The following is a 20,000-nucleotide window of genomic DNA, read 5'->3' on the forward strand; positions in this document are numbered from 1 at the left end:
ATATTGTGGAGGGGGCTAAATTGTTATGGAAAATAATAATGTAACGTTAGGTAATTACAGTACTCCCACCTTACATTCCTCAGGGACATTTGTATTAGATCATTTAAGCAGGTATTTTTTGTTTACATTGTTATTGCCTTCTGGTTAGCTAATGTTTGCCCTGCAGGTAATAGTCACTTTTCCACCCCTTTATATATTAGGTATAGTTGTAAGCCTAGTTGTTAAAGTGCACATCATTAATGTAATGCAATATCACATGAGAGGGAATGCTGTTTTTTTAATTTGAGCACTGCTGTGATTCGGTTAAAGATAATCATAACATAACATTCTCATATAATATGTTAATTTGCTTTCTTTAAGTAAAAAAAAAGGTTAAAGACAAAGCTATTCGGTTTCTTGTGAGTATACACACTTCACTGCCGATGTTGGGGGGGGCGCCACCTAAAATCTTGCCTAGGGCGCCAGATTGGTTAGGGCCAGGCCTGCATGAACATAACAATGAACAGAGTTGTACTTTTTAGATGTCAGGGCCCTATGCAATATGTACACATATTCTTAATATAGTATACATTTTAACTGACCTTTATTTGACTATGTTTGTCTTTTTGTAGGTGGCTAAAATACGCGGTGCTGCTGACCGCCGTCTAACGTTACGTTACTGTGTGTGATACATTGACTAACGTAACGTTAGGTCTAGGTACATCATGCAACCCTGCTTAAAAAAAATCACTTGACAAAAAGTATGAAAAAGGTAGCGAACTGCAGTGGACGCAACATATTGCCGTGTTTGCAATGACGTTATAACCATAGACATCTTATAAGTAGACGCAGCATTGGCTGCTGTGACGCGAGAAGTTGGGCCGCCATCTTGAAGTGGTGATGAGGAGCCGGCGAGCAGCCTAAACTGACAGTTGACAGGTAGAAAACAAAGATGGTGTTCAGCGTTTTCCTGCTCAAATGAGCGGACTGTTGAAAATAGGAATCGGGGGATTACTTTTCACATGTAAGATTTGACATTAACGTACTATTGGTTGTATTTTATGAAAAGAATATTAGCACAGAGTTGAGAAGGAGCAAAGATCTTCAATATGTGTATGTGAAAATCACAAAGAAATCTTCTGGGGGAGGTGTTTGGTTTGGTTTACAAACTTTCAGCCCCACCTAAAACAAAATCCACCAGCCGCCACTGATTGTGATGCATTCTCATTTTAGGCAAAATATAAGACAATACTTTCTTAACAGTAAAATTGTAACCAGGAACTAGTCTTCATGTAACAATATTCAAATACTAACATTGTTGGGTAAGACAGAATTTGGTTTTATTCTGAATCCAGTGAAACAGATTGGTGGTTTTAGCTGATATAAAGACTTTCAGGTGTTTATATATGTTTATGTTTAAGTATTTGGCAGACGCTTTTATCCAAAGCGACATACATAAAAAATACATATAAAACAATCACTGTAAACATGATCATTTAAGGGAAGAATGTAATACAAAATATCAATACAAAGTGTCAAGACAGAATAAACTCTCTGCTGCTGCAGCAACAGAGATACAGTCTATAAGAAATATAGATATCTAATGTATTCATACTTTGTTTATGTAGAATATACGCATGTATATATAACGTAATCATATTGTTTCTTCAATTTAAAAATAGCTGACCATTTTTTCCCCCCTTCTCTGGGATTATATTCCCAGTTTTGATCTCGGACGTCTCGTCACTTATAGCATATAAGAATATTCTATTACTGTTAAGCAAACTATGAATAATAAAACACGCCAAAACATGTGTCCGTTATCATAGCTACACGTATGACAAAAAAGCGTGTGCAAATCAGTGGTATTCAGTGAGGTAAGATGAATTAGTTCATTGCTCCTGCCAAATGAATTGCACTGAGTGGAGCGGATCACCACTCCAAGATGGCGGCCCCGCGTCTCGTCAGCGCCAGTAGGCAGTAGCGCTCGATGCTGCGTACCCTTAAAACATGTCTATGGTTATAACGTTAGCAGTGAGTTTACAGCCTCACTGATTTAACTACACAGCAAATAAAAGTCACGTTACTTAGCCAATAAACGTTAGCTTAAATTCAAAACTTACCCTTCTTTGTGCAACTTCAAATGTCGAACGAAGTTGGAAGTTGTTGCGTCTCCGTCTGTAATATTCAAACTGCATGTTTTGCATACTGCAATTCGTTTTTTGTTGACCAAGTCGTAGTTTTTATACCCGAACAAAACCAACTTTGGTATAAATCTTTCTCACTGGTGCATTGTTTGACAACTCTTGTTTGGTGGTTGTCCTGCAATTTGATTGAATGAATGTTGTGGGATGAAAACACCGTAGATCTAATTTGATTGGCTATTGTACTGAGAGCACACAAGCTGACAAGCAGCACACACGCGGATAGATAGACAGACACGTACAAAATGAAAGATACGGAGAATAACTTTTTAATCTTTGAGTTTTGGGGAAAGTAGCAAGTCATGTCAAGTCAAAAGGCTCAAGTCCAAGTGAAGTCACAAGTCATTGATGTTAAAGTCTAAGTCGAGTTGCAAGTCTCTTTACATTTTGTCAAAACGAGTCTAAAGTCATCAAATTCATGACTCGAGTCCAAGTCATGTGACTCGAGTCCACACCTCTAGTAAGTGCAAGTTAAAACTCTACTATGCAAAGCCAAAGCCATTTATCAACAACACCCAGACATGTCTCCCATTGAAAATGTGTGGCGCTTTATGTAGCCTAAAATAGCACAACGGAGACCCCAGACTGTTGAACAACTTAAGCTGTACATCAAGCAAGAATAGGAAAGAATTCCACTTCAAAAATGGGTCTCCTTAGTTCCCAAATGTTTACTGAGTGTTGTTAAAAGGAAAGGCCATGTAACACAGTGGTAAAAATGCCCCTGTGACAACTTTTTTTGCAATGTGTTGCTACCATTAAATTCTACGTTAATGATTATTTGCAAAAAAAAACAAGTTTCTCAGTCTGAACATAACTTGAAAAGGATTTGCAAATCATTGTATTCTGTTTTTATTTACCATTTACACAACATGACAACTTCACTGCTTTTGGGTTTTGTATTATCCACAAATCAGGCAAAATACAAAAGTACAGGAAAGCGTGCCGATAGCACAGGAAGCTAAGGAAAAAGCAAAGTTAAGCATCGAAACAGGAATCAGAAGCTAGGATTTAGCAAGGTAATGTTGCATGAAGCAAACTAAACAGCCAGACCGAGCGTGGCGAAAGGCAGGAATGAATAGCTCTCTGATTAGTGCCCGGAAGCAGGTGAGCGTCCCGAACACTAATCAGAGGCAGGTGGAAAATAATCAGCACCCATGGCAACCGAGAAACACAAACCCAGGGGTGCTGAAACAGAACTAAGAGAGTCTCAAACTAAAACAAAACATGATCCGGGCAACGGGTCATCACACTGTTAGTCTTTAGGACCAACGGTGCCTTCAAGGAAGCGAGTTTGGGTACCCATCCCTAATGAGAAGCAGAGGCCGGTGTAATTGGACTGTAAAGATTGGTTGGAAAAACATGGCCGCCAACAACCAAGACGTCTTTACAGGGACAAGAGCGGGCAACTAATTATTCAGTTGTCCGATTAAACAACTTGAAGGATATCTGTGTCACATGTACTGTATGCTAGAAGGGGGCGCCACACGGCTTTTGCCACAGGTTGTGCATTCAAAATGTCATTTACAGCCATGATTATGATGCATGTGTGGTAGGGTTGTACTAGTATAGTACCACAATACTAATAAATCATATTCGGTACTATACCGCATCTAAAAAGTACCGTTTTGTTTTTTTAACGGGCATGACGGTGCGTCATTGCTGTTTTTTTACGCGCAGAGGAGCATGTTCGGCAGCGCACATACACAGAGTACTTACAAGCAGACACAGTGTGTAGACAAAAAAGGGAGAATGGACACATTTTGGTGTAAAAAGTAAAGATAAAGGTGAAGTTATAACACTGAAACACCCTCAGGAAGTCGGCAGTGTTTTAGATACTTCTAAATCACTAATCTTCACCTCCATGGCGACAGATATAGTAAGTTTCTTACAAGTATCATTATCACTGGAGGATGAGGAATAGCTAAATATGCTTCACTACACACCGTAGGAGGATACAATAGCTCACCGGCGTCACCGCTAACAAAAGCTAGCGCGCCTGAATGTAAACAAATGCCATGGGTGGATCTACACCTGACATCCACTGTAATGATACCAAGTACAAGAGCGTATCTAGTCGATACTACTATGATTACATTGATATCTTTTTGCATCACGTTTTTTTAAATGTACATTATGTTTATAAATTCAGGAAATACGTCCCTGGACACATGAGGACTTACATTATGAGCATTGTATGATCCTGTAACCATTTGGTATCGGATCGATACGTTAATGTGTGGTATCATCCAAAACTAATGTAAAGTATCAAACAACAGAAGAATAAGTGATTATTACATCTGAACATAAGTGTAGATAGAACAAGTTAAAACAGAAAATAAGCAGATATTAACAGTAAATGAACAAATAGATTAATAATAAATTTTTTACAGTTTGTCCTTTATAATGTTGACAAAATAATAGAATGATAAATGACACAATATGTTACTGCATACGTCAGCAGACTAATTAGGAGTTTTTGTCTAGTATGTTCCCTATTTTATTTAAGGACTAAATTGCAATAATAAACAAATGTTTAATGTACCCTAATATTTTTTGTCGATACTACTATGATTGCATTGATATTTTTTTGCATCACAAAAACTTTTTTCGTTTTTTTGAAATGTATATTATGTTTATAAATTCAGGAAATACGTCCCTGGACACATGAGGACTTACATTATGAGCATTGTATGATCCTGTAACCATTTGGTATCGGATCGATACGTTAATGTGTGGTATCATCCAAAACTAATGTAAAGTATCAAACAACAGAAGAATAAGTGATTATTACATTTTAACAGAAGTGTAGATAGAACATGTTAAAACAGAAAATAATCAGATATTAACAGTAAATGAACGAATAGATTAATAATAAATTTTTTACAGTTTGTCCTTTATAATGTTGACAAAATAATAGAATGATAAATGACACAATATGTTACTGCATACGTCAGCAGACTAATTAGGAGTTTTTGTCTAGTATGTTCCCTATTTTATTTAAGGACTAAATTGCAATAATAAACACATGTTTAATGTACCCTAACATTTTTTGTCGATACTACTATGATTGCATTGATATTTTTTTGCATCACAAAATCTTTTTTCCTTTTTTTGAAATGTATATTATGTTTATAAATTCAGGAAATGCGTCCCTGGACACATGAGGACTTACATTATGAGCATTGTATGATCCTGTAACTACTTGGTATCGGATCGATACCTAAATTTGTGGTATCATCCAAAACTAATGTAAAGTATCCAAACAACAGAAGAATAAGTGATTATTACATTTGAACAGAAGTGTAGATAGAACATGTTAAAACAGAAAATAAGCAGATATTAACAGTAAATGAACAAATAGATTAATAATACTTTTTTACACTTTGTCCTTTATAATGTTGACAAAATAATAGGTAGATAAATGACACAATATGTTACTGCATACGTCAGCAGACTAATTAGGAGTCTTTGTTTGTTTACTTACTACTAAAAGACAAGTTGTCTAGTATGTTCACTATTTTATTTAAGGACTAAATTGCAATAATAAACATATGTATCATGTACCCTACGATTTTTTGTTAGAATAAAGCCAATAATGCCATTTTTTGTGGTCCCCTTTATTTAGAAAAGTATCCAAAAGTACCGAAATACATTTTGATACCGGTACCAAAATATTGGTATGGGGACAACCCTAGTGTGTGGTATCTGATGTGCACGGATTGGATGAAGCCTTTTTAGTTTGAGCCTGTGGTAATGCACACAAGCCAGTTTCTGCATCATTCAATGAGGTAACACAGCTCCCTCATCAACCAATGGTAGAGTCCATGACAACATGGACACAAGACTTACCTTCAGGCCTGTACTGAGCGATAATGGTGACCGTCTGCCCAGCTCTCTTCAGGGCGGCAGCTGCCTGCTCGTGTGTGGCGTTCCTTAGATTCACACCGTTCACCTGCAACCCAAACAATGACAAGGATATCATCATGTTGGAAATAGCTGAGGGTTCTACAAACATCAATAAATACCGTACTGTATTCATTAAAGTATCATTTTGTTCTACCATTTTAAATAGGTGCGAGGTCTAGCCTTTATATTGGAATTTGGATAGTTTAAAATATGTTTAGGTTGTGAACACACCTTTTAGTGCAGAGCTGGGCAAATATTTTGACTCGGGGGCCACATTGAGAGAAAAAAAATGTGTCTGGGGGGGGGCCAATGTGTATGTGTGTATAAATGATATACACACTTTTAACTGTAAAAATCTGCTGTACAGTATGTGTGTTTGGGTCCCTTTTTTCAGGAACACTAATACCAAAAGTCATAATGTCCCATAGAGTTGTAAAAAAAGACCATCTAAAAAAAAACGGAATGGAATTTTACAGTTTTTTACTGAACGGGACTCCCAAAATGTACATGGAAATAAAGAAAGTGGGATTTACAATATTAACTATGAACAATAAAACACTGAATATTACCAAGTATGAACATCGCTCCTCTTTTACGTGGGATTTACAATATTAACTATGAACAATAAAACACTGAATATTACCAAGTATGAACATCGCTCCTCTTTTACGTGGGATTTACAATATTAACTATGAACAATAAAACACTGAATATTACCAAGTATGAACATCGCTCCTCTTTTACGTGGGATTTACAATATTAACTATGAACAATAAAACACTGAATATTAACAACATATGAACATCGCTCCTCTTTTACGTGGGATTTACAATATTAACTATGAACAATAAAACTGAATATTAACAACATGTGAACATCGCTCCTCTTTTACGTGGGATTTACAATATTATCTATGAACAATAAAACACTGAATATTAACAACATGTGAACATCGCTCCTCTTTTACGTGGGATTTACAATATTAACTATGAACAATAAAACACTGAATATTAACAAAATATGAACGTCGCTCCTCTTTTACGTGGGATTTACAATATTAACTATGAACAATAAAACACTGAATATTAACAAAATATGAACATCGCTCCTCTTTTACGTGGGATTTACAATATTAACTATGAACAATAAAACACTGAATATTAACAACATATGAACATCGCTCCTCTTTTACGTGGGATTTACAATATTAACTATGAACAATAAAACACTGAATATTAACAACATATGAACATCGCTCCTCTTTTACGTGGGATTTACAATATTAACTATGAACAATAAAACACTGAATATTAACAAAATATGAACATCGCTCCTCTTTTACGTGGGATTTACAATATTAACTATGAACAATAAAACACTGAATATTAACAAAATATGAACGTCGCTCCTCTTTTACGTGGGATTTACAATATTAACTATGAACAATAAAACACTGAATATTAACAACATATGAACATCGCTCCTCTTTTACGTGGGATTTACAATATTAACTATGAACAATAAAACACTGAATATTAAGAACATATGAACATCGCTCCTCTTTTACGTGGGATTTAAAATATTAACTATGAACAATAAAACACTGAATATTAACAACATTTGTACATCGCTCCTCTTTTACATGGGATTTACAATATTTACTATGAACAATAAAACACTGAATATTAACAACATGTGAACATCGCTCCTCTTTTACGTGGGATTTACAATATTAACTATGAACAATAAAACACTGAATATTAACAACATATGAACATCGCTCCTCTTTTACGTGGGATTTACAATATTAACTATGAACAATAAAACACTGAATATTAACAACATATGAACATCGCTCCTCTTTTACGTGGGATTTACAATATTAACTATGAACAATAAAACACTGAATATTAACAACATGTGAACATCGCACCTCTTTTACGTGGGATTTACAATATTAACTATGAACAATAAAACACTGAATATTAACAAAATATGAACATCGCTCCTCTTTTACGTGGGATTTACAATATTAACTATGAACAATAAAACACTGAATATTAACAAAATATGAACTTCGCTTCTCTTTTACGTGGGATTTACAATATTAACTATGAAAAATAAAACACTGAATATTAACAACATGTGAACATCGCTCCTCTTTTACGTGGGATTTACAATATTAACTATGAACAATAAAACACTGAATTTTAACAAAATATGAACATCGCTCCTCTTTTACGTGGGATTTACAATATTAACTATGAACAATAAAACACTGAATATTAACAAAATATGAACATCGCTCCTCTTTTACGTGAGATTTACAATATTAACTATGAACAATAAAACACTGAATATTAACAACATGTGAACATCGTTCCTCTTTTACGTGGGATTTACAATATTAACTATGAACAATAAAACACTGAATATTAACAAAATATGAACATCGCTCCTCTTTTACGTGGGATTTACAATATTAACTATGAACAATAAAACACTGAATATTAACAACATATGAACATCGCTCCTCTTTTACATGGGATTTACAATATTAACTATGAACAATAAAACACTGAATATGAACAAAATATGAACATCGCTCCTCTTTTACGTGGGATTTACAATATTAACTATGAAAAATAAAACACTGAATATTAACAACATGTGAACATCGCTCCTCTTTTACGTGGGATTTACAATATTAACTATGAACAATAAAACACTGAATATTAACAACATATGAACATCGCTCCTCTTTTACGTGGGATTTACAATATTAACTATGAACAATAAAACCCTGAATATTAACAACATTTGTACATCGCTCCTCTTTTACATGGGATTTACAATATTAACTATGAACAATAAAACACTGAATATTAACAACATGTGAACATCGCTCCTCTTTTACGTGGGATTTACAATATTAACTATGAACAATAAAACACTGAATATTAACAAAATATGAACATCGCTCCTCTTTTACGTGGGATTTACAATATTAACTATGAACAATAAAACACTGAATATTAACAAAATATGAACATCGCTCCTCTTTTACGTGGGATTTACAATATTAACAATGAACAATAAAACACTGAATATTAACAACATATGAACATCGCTCCTCTTTTATGTGGGATTTACAATATAAACTATGAACAATAAAACACTGAATATTAACAACATGTGAACATCTTTTACTTCTCAGACCAGCTCCTCAATAGTTGTGTATCTTTTTCAATCAAGAGAAACACAACAAAAATGTAACAAACAGCAAAATATGAATGCATAGTGTAATAAACACCTACAATATGATATATTATTACTTTTATGCAGACATTTGTTGTAAAAAAATTTGCTTCCGCATCTGTTCCTGGCACTCAAAAGTGCAGATTTCAACCATTGAAACACTTTCTATAGTTCAAGAAGATTTAAACATTTTTTTACGATTCTTCTGGGGCTCTTATTTTGTGAGCCTAGTCAGACAGGATGTAACACGCAGAGATTATATTGTGAAAGCCGGAAGTGTGCGCTAATTTTTTTTCCCCTGATGCACTTGAGGGCAGTGTTGATGAAGATGTCAACAAAATTAGTGCTGTTAAGTGATTAAGCATTTTTTGTGATCAATAATTATGATCTGTAATTAATCTCTGTCACCTCTTTTGGTATTATAGCAGTCTTATTCCATTTTTTTTGTTTTTTGTTTTTCCATAAAGAAATACAATCATGTGTGCTTACGGACTGTATCCCTGCAGACTGTATTGATATATAATGTAGATATTGTGTTTTTTATGTTGATTTAATAATTTTTTTATTTTTTTTATTTCTTGTGCGGCCCGGTACCAATCGGTTGGGGACCACAGATCTAGACCACAGATCATGACAATGGGTGCTTTGTTGGATTTCTTTGCTTAATCCATTCCATCATTTAATTCAACATACTGATATGTTTTAGGTTTTAAGTGTTGTACGTGCATACAAATGTTTTAAATTAGATTTTCCTCTAAGGTTGTACAGTATTTCTCCTCTTTTGTTGAAAAGAATTGTTGTATAATCTTGGCTAGCAGGTTATAGTTTGCTTTGTGCATCATTTTAGATGTTTGCAAATTCACTATGTCGTTGAATTTCAATATTTTTGGTTCAATAAATCAAGCGTTTGTATGTTCTCTATATCCAACATTATGTATTATTATAACTGATCTATTTCGTAACACAGTTAATGACTGAAGCGCACATTTGTAGTTATTTCCCATATTTCTGCACAATAGTCAAATATGGTAACACCAGTGAGCAGTAGAGAATATGAAGTGATTTTTGGTCCAGAAAACGCAGTCGTGTCATCATGTCAGATTTACAATATAACTAAAACTACTCGAACTTACTGGAGCGCCCCATGTGTGATGTATGTCGGAATGTTTTCATGCATATTTTAGGCTGACCATATTCTGAAATCCCAAAAAGAGGACACATATATGCGTGCCAAGGCCGGGACTAGGTGAAAATTTGCCAATGATACTCGAACTTGCTTTATAAATAATATTTTTTTTTAAATAAAGCATTTTTTCTCCTCTGTTGACAGCAGTGTTGGCGCAAGGAATTTTCAAAATGGGGTCCCAGGGACCCCATCAAGTCATAAAAATGGGGTCCCACAGTAAATTTTTGGGGTCCCACTTTTTTGTAAGCGTTTTGAAAACAAATGACAAATGTATGCATTATCCTGTTGTATCTCACATTCTATGTTGTGTTTTGGAAAAAGGTTGTCATAAACGTTACTTAATTCATTAAAAAAGATAATACAAAAGAAAACAAATGTGTATACATATGTAAATGTATTCAGTTTTAAACATTCATTCACTTTCTTCTTTCCTTCATGGATCTAAACTTTACCACTGCTGCTAGTTTTTTCTATGTTTTTATTTAATAAGTTGTAGGTGTATTTATTTCAGTATAAAAGTGTAAAAAAGTGTTTTGCTTGGGTCATGAAATGATGATAATGGTGTGCCAGGGCATACATACATTTTATATTTAACGCTTAAATCTCTGGAGTCTACATCAACTTCGGATCTATTCCTCATTTCAAAATGTTTTAGTTTTTTTTATGTTGCTTTTTTTGTTTGTTTGTTTTCCGCCCTTTTTTGTCAAACAAAACCATGTTTTTTATGGCAAACACACAAAATATGCAAAATCTTCCACCAAAAATATTTTTCAAAGTGGAATATTCGTGAAGTAATCGGAACCTTTGATAGGTCAATAATTCATAATAACATAACAATGACCGTTTGAAAGAAAAAACAACAGCTTTGTTTTATTAGTCAACATTGCAACTTTTTCTAAATTACATTTCACCTTTAAGCTTTTTTATTTCACTTTTGTTATGTTTTTGTTTATTTTAATAGTATTTTTAGAATGTGCCGTGGGCCTTTAAAACATTAGCTGTGGGCCACAAATGGTAAAAAAATAAAAAATAAATAATAATAATCTGCGTCCTTTCTGATTTCAATGCGTTAAAAAGACTGCAACATGTACAAAGAGCTGAGAAACAATAATCAAAATAAGTATGGTGCCAGTATGCTGGGTTTTTTCAATAAAATACTGGAAAGGACAGAAATGCAACATGTTTCAAAAAAGCTGGCACACGTGGCAAAAAAGACTGAGAAAGTTGAGGAATGCTCATCAAACACAAAAAGTGTGTTAACGCCAACACTGCTTGACAGTATAACAAAATAAATCACACTTACACTACCGTTCAAAAGTTTGGGGTCACATTGAAATGTCCTTATTTTTGAAGGAAAAGCACTGTACTTTTCAATGAAGATAACTTTAAACTAGTCTTAACTTTAAAGAAATACACTCTATACATTGCTAATGTGGTAAATGACTATTCTAGCTGCAAATGTCTGGTTTTTGGTGCAATATCTACATAGGTGTATAGAGGCCCATTTCCAGCAACTATCACTCCAGTGTTCTAATGGTACAATGTGTTTGCTCATTGGCTCAGAAGGCTAATTGATGATTAGAAAACCCTTGTGCAATCATGTTCACACATCTGAAAACAGTTTAGCTCGTTACAGAAGCTACAAAACTGACCTTCCTTTGAGCAGATTGAGTTTCTGGAGCATCACATTTGTGGGGTCAATTAAACGCTTAAAATGGCCAGAAAAAGAGAACTTTCATCTGAAACTCGACAGTCTATTCTTGTTCTTAGAAATGAAGGCTATTCCACAAAATTGTTTGGGTGACCCCAAACTTTTGAACGGTAGTGTATATTCTGTAACATTCACAGTTTTGGAAAAAAAAGTGCAGAGGTAGAAATATTCAAAATAACCTCTTGTATATAATGTAAACATAAATAATGCCTCAAAACAAGTTTATTAAATTTAAACAAAAAACAGCAGACGAGCTCTCGCCCTGCACAGCTGTTTTGTGCTTTGTAGTGTCAATATGGGCTTGTAGATCTTTATTTGCCACAGATACATACCTTCCTGCTTTGCACACAGTGCATTCTGCTTCCCATGTGTCACGGCCAGGACGAAAACACGAATACTTTTCCCGCAAATCATCCGTGAAGTTGCATTTACGTTTAGGCCTTTCTTGTTCTTATGTCTCTCTCCACTCACTAGCTCTCTCGCTCTGTGTCTCTGCCTCTCCCTCACCAATGTTGCTACGTGCGCGCACCTTCAGTTGTTGTTTTTTTAACCCCTTCTTAACTTAACCCAGGACGTACATTGAAAATACACGCAACCCTAATTCAAAATGCCGGACATTTGAGGCATTTAAGAAACCCCGCCCGGACACCCCCGCAAAAGAGGACATGTCCGGGGAAAAGAGGACGTATGGTCAGCCTAGCATATTTGTACTTGGTAATGTAATGAAGCAAGCGTGTTTAGCATTAGCTAATATGCTAACATATTAAAAACGCCAGATAAAATGTCTTACCTTATACACACACCATAATAATACTCGGCTTCATAGCTTACCAAAAGTCCTACCAAAAGTCGCACTCTGAGGTCCGAGAGCCAGCTCCAACTCGTGGTGCCCAAGACGATGTCACACCGCGGTGAGGGATGTCTTGTCTTGTTTTTTTCTGTCTTGTGACTTTCATGTTTTAGTTTGAAAAGTAACTCTCCTCTGGTTTCAGGGCACTTGCCCTTCCTTTTGTGTCATCAGTCTGACGTCATCCCTGTTCCCTGATTGTTTCCACCTGTTCCCTATTACCCTCACGTGTCTTGTAAGCCCACGCCTCCCTTTGTTCCGTGCCAGATTGTCTCGAGTATTCGTGCCTCTCTAGCCTCCTGTCCATGCCATGCCTTGCCTTGCCTCGTCTCACGTTTGTATACCTTGATCCTCAATTCTTTAGTTGATATTTTGAGTTTTCTTTTTCTCCTCCTCAGCAGAGTGATTTTGTGTTATTTAGTTTTACAGCCGAAGTGGTTCGATTTCAGTTTTTCTTATAGTTCTTTCTTTCCTCAAATTTTTGAGTGACATTTTTTGTTAACATTCATTAGATTAGAGAAAGTGTAGAATTTTTATAGCCATTGTTTCTTCCTCCTGTTGGAGCGTTTTGTGTTTATATAAGTTTCATAGAATATACCTCACCAATTATAGTTTGTCATTGTTTTTTTGTTTTCCTCCTTTCGGAGTGTATTTTGGTTGTTCCTTTTTTTTTTTGGAACCTTATTGTAGATTTTAAAAATTGCCCTGACTCTGGAGGTGAAAGGAAGCTTTCAAAATAAAAGCCTGCGGAAATATTCCCTACTCCGCATCTGAGTCCTATCCTTTTGACCAAGCCTGACAGATGAGATTTAAAACCAGGGGAGACAGGGTCCTTCTCTGTGGTCGGCCCTTAGCTCTGGAACACTCCGCCCCTCCATGTTCAAACTGCTCCCACAGTGGAGTGTTTTAGGTCTTGTCTAAAGACCCACTTTTATTCTCTGGCTTTTAACACTACATGAGTTGTGTGGTCCTCTGTTGTCTTCTGTGTTTTTACATTTTGATTTCTATTTATTGTTTTAATTGGTTTTACCCTTTAAAATCGTTTTTAATCATATTTATTAGTATATTGGTTTTGTATTTATTTTATTTTTTTGTTTTTAATCAGTCATTGGTAGAGCTAAGGATAATACTTGAATATTGTTTTTAATATTGTTGTGCAGCACTTTGGAAACAAACAAATAAAGTGGATTGATTAATACCATTTTGCAAGATTTTTGAGCGCCGTGTGTAATGTTCTATATTTTCAATGGAACATGTTAAATGTTGGTGTTGTTTACTTGAGTCATATTGCCATCATTTTGCAGTCTACACATATCTCTTATGTGTGACTGCCATCTACCGGTCACACTTATCATTACATTATGCACCAAATAAAATTGCTTCGAGGTCGGTAAGCACAACCAGAATTATTCTGTACATTAGGCGCACCGGGTTATAAGGCGCACTGTCGAGTTTTGAGGGAAAAAAAAGGATTTTAAGTGCGCCTTATGGTCCGAAAAATACGGTATGTGTTCTTGTCTCTAATAAGGAGTGTGAATGATGGGCAAAACTCTAAAAAAGTGCAGTTCCTTTTTAAGCCAAGCTGGTTTTTGAAGTGAGGAATAAAAGGTGGAGATACTGACCGACAAAATGCGGTCGCCTCTCCGCAGCTCGCCGCTCAGGTCGGCCGGTCCTCCGGCCAGGATGAAGGAGACGAAGATGCCCTCGCCGTCCTCGCCGCCCACGATGTTGAAGCCCAGTCCTGTGGAGCCCTTGTGCAGCAACACCTTCCTCGGTTCCCTGCCAGGGACCACAAAAGTGTGAGGCCGGAGGGCAACCACACCAAAATAATGCAAAGACACAGGTGGAGGAAGGGACAGCCATCTTCTATCAGTTTAGTCTTGATCATGTTTGTATGTTAAACACCACACTTCCTGTCAATAACATTTAATAATAACAACATCACTCAAGGTTGATTTTTACAGCCACACAAACACACACTTCACCACCCACACCCACAAAATGAGACACATTCTGCTCCACAGACCCCCACTCAATCTCTGTGTTTTTTTGTTTTTTGCATTACCCGCCGCAATGACTCATCCTCCCAGAAAATGGCTTTTTTTTCAGACCGCCTCGGTTTTTGAAAGATTACTTCAGAGGCCCGACTGGTCAAACGCAGACACACACACGTCGAGGCCTTGCAGGCACGCACGTAAGTAAAATCCACTTTCAAACCGTTATTCAATATAAAGTAATAATACACTCTAAAAACACAACAACCATAGATTTTACAGTATAAAAAAAAACAGCATGAATTTTTCCCGGCCTTGCAGGCACGCACGTAAGTATAATCCACTTTCAAACCGTTATTCAATATAGAGTAATATTACACTATAAAAACACAATAACTGTAGATTTTACAGTGTAATAAAACTAGCATTAATGTTTCCCGGCCTTGCAGGCACGCACGTAAGTAAAATCCACTTTCAAACCGTTATTCAATATAGAGTAATAATACACTATAAAAACACAACAACCGTAGATTTTACAGTATAAAAAAACTAGCATGATTTTTTCCGGGCCTTGCAGGCACGCACGTAAGTAAAATCCACTTTCAAACCGTTATTCAATATAGAGTAATAATACACTATAAAAACACAACAACCGTAGATTTTACAGTATAAAAAAACTAGCATGATTTTTTCCGGGCCTTGCAGGCACGCACGTAAGTAAAATCCACTTTTAAACCGTTATTCAATATAAAGTAATAATACACTATAAAAACACAACAACCGTAGATTTTACAGTATAAAAAAACTAGCATGAATTTTTCCGGGCCTTGCAGGCACGCACGTAAGTAAAATCCACTTTCAAACCGTTATTCAATATAAAGTAATAATACACTCTAAAAACACAACAACCATAGATTTTACAGTATAAAAAAAAACAGCATGAATTTTTCCCGGCCTTGCAGGCACGCACGTAAGTATAATCCACTTTCAAACCGTTATTCAATATAGAGTAATATTACACTATAAAAACACAATAACTGTAGATTTTACAGTGTAAAAAAACTAACATTAATGTTTCCCGGCCTTGCAGGCACGCACGTAAGTAAAATCCACTTTCAAACCGTTATTCAATATAGAGTAATAATACACTATAAAAACACAACAACCGCAGATTTTACAGTATAAAAAAACTAGCATGATTTTTTCCGGGCCTTGCAGGCATGCACGTAAGTAAAATCCACTTTCAAACCGTTATACAATATAGAGTAATAATACACTATAAAAACACAACAACCGTAGATTTTACAGTATAAAAAAACTAGCATGATTTTTTCCGGGCCTTGCAGGCACGCACGTAAGTAAAATCCACTTTCAAACCGTTATTCAATATAAAGTAATAATACACTCTAAAAACACAACAACCGTAGATTTTACAGTATAAAAAAACAGCATGAATTTTTCCCGGCCTTGCAGGCACGCACGTAAGTATAATCCACTTTCAAACCGTTATTCAATATAGAGTAATATTACACTATAAAAACACAACAACTGTAGATTTTACAGTGTAAAAAAAGTAGCATTAATGTTTCCCGGCTTTGCAGGCACGCACGTAAGTAAAATCCACTTTCAAACCGTTATTCAATATAGAGTAATAATACACTATAAAAACACCACAACCGTAGATTTTACAGTATAAAAAAACTAGCATGATTTTTTCCGGGCCTTGCAGGCATGCACGTAAGTAAAATCCACTTTTAAACCGTTATTCAATATAAAGTAATAATACACTATAAAAACACAACAACCGTAGATTTTACAGTATAAAAAAACTAGCATGAATTTTTCCCGGCCACGCACATAAGTAAAATCCACTTTCAAACCGTTATTCAATATAGAGTAATAATACACTATAAAAACACAACAACCGTAGATTTTACAGTATAAAAAAACTAGCATGAATTTTTCCCAGCCTTGCAGGCACGCATATAAGTAAAATCCACTTTCAAACCGTTATTCAATATAGAGTAATAATACACTATAAAAACACAACAACCGTAGATTTTACAGGAAAAAAAAATAGCATGATTTTTTCCAGGCCTTGCAGGCACGCACGTAAGTAAAGTACACTTTCAAACTGTTATTTAATATAGAGTAATAATACACTATAAAAACACAACAACCGTAGATTTTACAGTATAAAAAACCTAGAATGAATTTTTCCCGGACTTGCAGGCACGCACGTAAGTAAAATCCACTTTCAAACCGTTATTCAATATAGAGTAATAATACACTATAAAAACACAACAACCGTAGATTTTACAGTATAAAAAAACTAGCATGAATTTTTCCCGGCCTTGCAGGCATGCACGTGAGTGCAATCCACTTTCAAACCGTTATTCAATATAGAGTAATAATACACTATAAAAACACAACAACTGTAGATTTTACAGTATAAAAAAACTAGCATGAATTTTTCCCGGCCTTGCAAGCACGCACGTAAGTACAGTACACTTTCAAACCGTTATTTTATATAGAGTAATAATACACTATAAAAACACAACAACCGTAGATTTTACAGTATAAAAAAACCAGCATGAATTTTTCCCGGCCTTGCAGCCACTCACATAAGTAAAGTACACTTTTAAACTGTTATTTAATATGGAGTAATAATACACTATAAAAACACAACAACCGTGGATTTTACAGTATAAAAAACTAGCATGAATTTTTCCCGGCCTTGCAGGCACGCATGTAAGTACAATCCACTTTCAAACCGTTATTCAATATAGAGTAATAATACACTATAAAAACACAACAACCGTAGATTTTACAGTATAAAAAAACTAGCATGAATTTTTCCCGGACTTGCAGGCACGCACGTAAGTAAAATCCACTTTCAAACCGTTATTCAATAAAGAGTAATAATACTCTATAAAAACACAACAACCGTAGATTTTACAGTTTAAAAAAACTAACATGAATTTTTCCCGGCCTTGCAGGCATGCACGTGAGTACAATCCACTTTCAAACCGTTATTCAATATAGAATAATAATACACTATAAAAACACAAGAACTGTAGATTTTACAGTAAAAAACTAGCATGAATTTTTCCCGGCCTTGCAGGCACGCACGTAAGTAAAATCCACTTTCAAACCATTATTCAATATAAAGTAATAATACACTATAAAAACACAACAACCGTAGATTTTACAGTATGAAAAGACTAGCATGAATTGTTCCCGGCCTTGCAGGCACGCACGTAAGTACAATCCACTTTTAAACCGTTATACAATATAGAGTAATAATACACTATAAAAACACAACAACCCTAGATTTTACAGGATACAAAAACTAGCATGAATTTTTCCCGGCCTTGCAGGCACTCACGTAGGTAAAATCCACTTTCAAACCGTTATTCAATATAGAGTAATAATACACTATAAAAACACAACAACCGTAGATTTTACAGTATAAAAAAACTAGCATGAATTTTCCCCGGCCTTGCAGGCACGCACGTAAGTAAAATCCACTTTTAAACCGTTATTCGATATAGAGTAATAATACACTATAAAAACACAACAACCGTAGATTTTACAGTATAAAAAACTAGCATGAATTTTTCCCGGCCTTGCAGGCACTCACATAATAAGCCAAGGCATTGAAAAGGAAACACATCCAGTCCGACACGGAAACACGGCATGGTTCCCGTTAGAACACAGGTGTCAAACTCAAGGCCAGATCTGGCCCGCCACGTCAATTTGTGTGGCCCCCGAAAGGGTGGAAATAATACGTGGTAATAAAGTACCTTACCTTTTCTTAATAAATGTACCATATTTTCCGGATTATAAGGCGTAAAAAATCCTTTTTATCCCTCAAAACTCGACAGTGGGCCTTATAACCTGGTGCGCCCTATGGTCCAGAAAATACGGTACTGTGTGCAATTACATATATTTACACTTCAATCATCTCTAATAGTAAAACAAAATATAATATCATCATACACTTCAAAACAATGTGTTTGTTCAAATAAAGATACATACTTAGTAAATATCTGCTTGATTTATGATTTCAATCCAACAAATTGTTCATGCAAAAATTTTACAGTAACATTTTTTTTTACAGTAAAATCCACTTTCGTAGCGTTATTAAATATAAGGTAATAATAAACTATAAAAACACAACAACCGTAGATTTTACAGTATTAAAAAACTAGCATGAATTTTTCCGTTAAAAAACAGTGGTACCGTTTTTGCCATTCTATTTAATTTAATTCCATCCATCCATTTTCTACCGCTTGTTCCTTTCTGGTGCCTATCTCAGCTGCATTCGGGCGGAAGGCGGGGTACACCCTGGACAAGTCGCCACCTCATCGCAGGGGCCAACACTAATTTAATTCCATTTATCTATTTTTTTGAAATTGTATTATTATTTTTTTACAGCATATAAAATAAATAGATAATTTAATTCCATGCATCTATTTATTTTATATGCTTTAAAAAAAGAAAAAAAAAAGCAAATATTACAATAAAATTGAGGCGACTGAGCTGCCAGTTTTTAATGGCATTGAGTTTTAAAAAATGACATAATAATCAAATACATAGACAATTATACACATGTATATACCGTATTTTCCGGATCCTAGGGCGCACCGGATTATAAGGCGCAGTGCCGATTAATTTTTTCATATATAAGGCACACCGGATTATAAGGCGCATTAAAGGAGTCATATTATTATGATTTTTTTCTAAATGTAAAAGACTTCCTTGTGGTCTACATAACATGTAATGATGGTCAAAATAATGCATAGATGATGTTTTACACATCATCTTCACCAATTCTTCAAGATATTTACGTGCCTCCACTTCGACAACACCTTCTCCCTGTCATCTCTTTTAGCGCTTCCATAGCGAGTCT

General features: G+C 35.1%; 1 protein-coding gene across 8 annotated transcripts in view; it reads right to left on the minus strand.

Annotated features, from left to right (window-relative positions):
• The window catches only part of dlg3 (discs, large homolog 3 (Drosophila)), a 282,485-nt gene that overhangs the window by 72,562 nt on the left and 189,923 nt on the right, over positions 1-20,000 (minus strand). For all 8 annotated transcript variants that reach the window (XM_062044293.1, XM_062044294.1, XM_062044295.1 and 5 more), the window contains 2 exons: positions 14,714-14,870; positions 6,033-6,135 (listed from right to left, as the gene is read on the minus strand). In XM_062044293.1, coding sequence (XP_061900277.1) covers positions 6,033-6,135; positions 14,714-14,870 — 260 coding nt within the window. The remainder of the gene's footprint in view (positions 1-6,032; positions 6,136-14,713; positions 14,871-20,000) is intronic.

Source organism: Entelurus aequoreus, linkage group LG04, assembly GCF_033978785.1.
Source record: "Entelurus aequoreus isolate RoL-2023_Sb linkage group LG04, RoL_Eaeq_v1.1, whole genome shotgun sequence".
Taxonomy (NCBI): Eukaryota; Metazoa; Chordata; class Actinopteri; order Syngnathiformes; family Syngnathidae; genus Entelurus; species Entelurus aequoreus.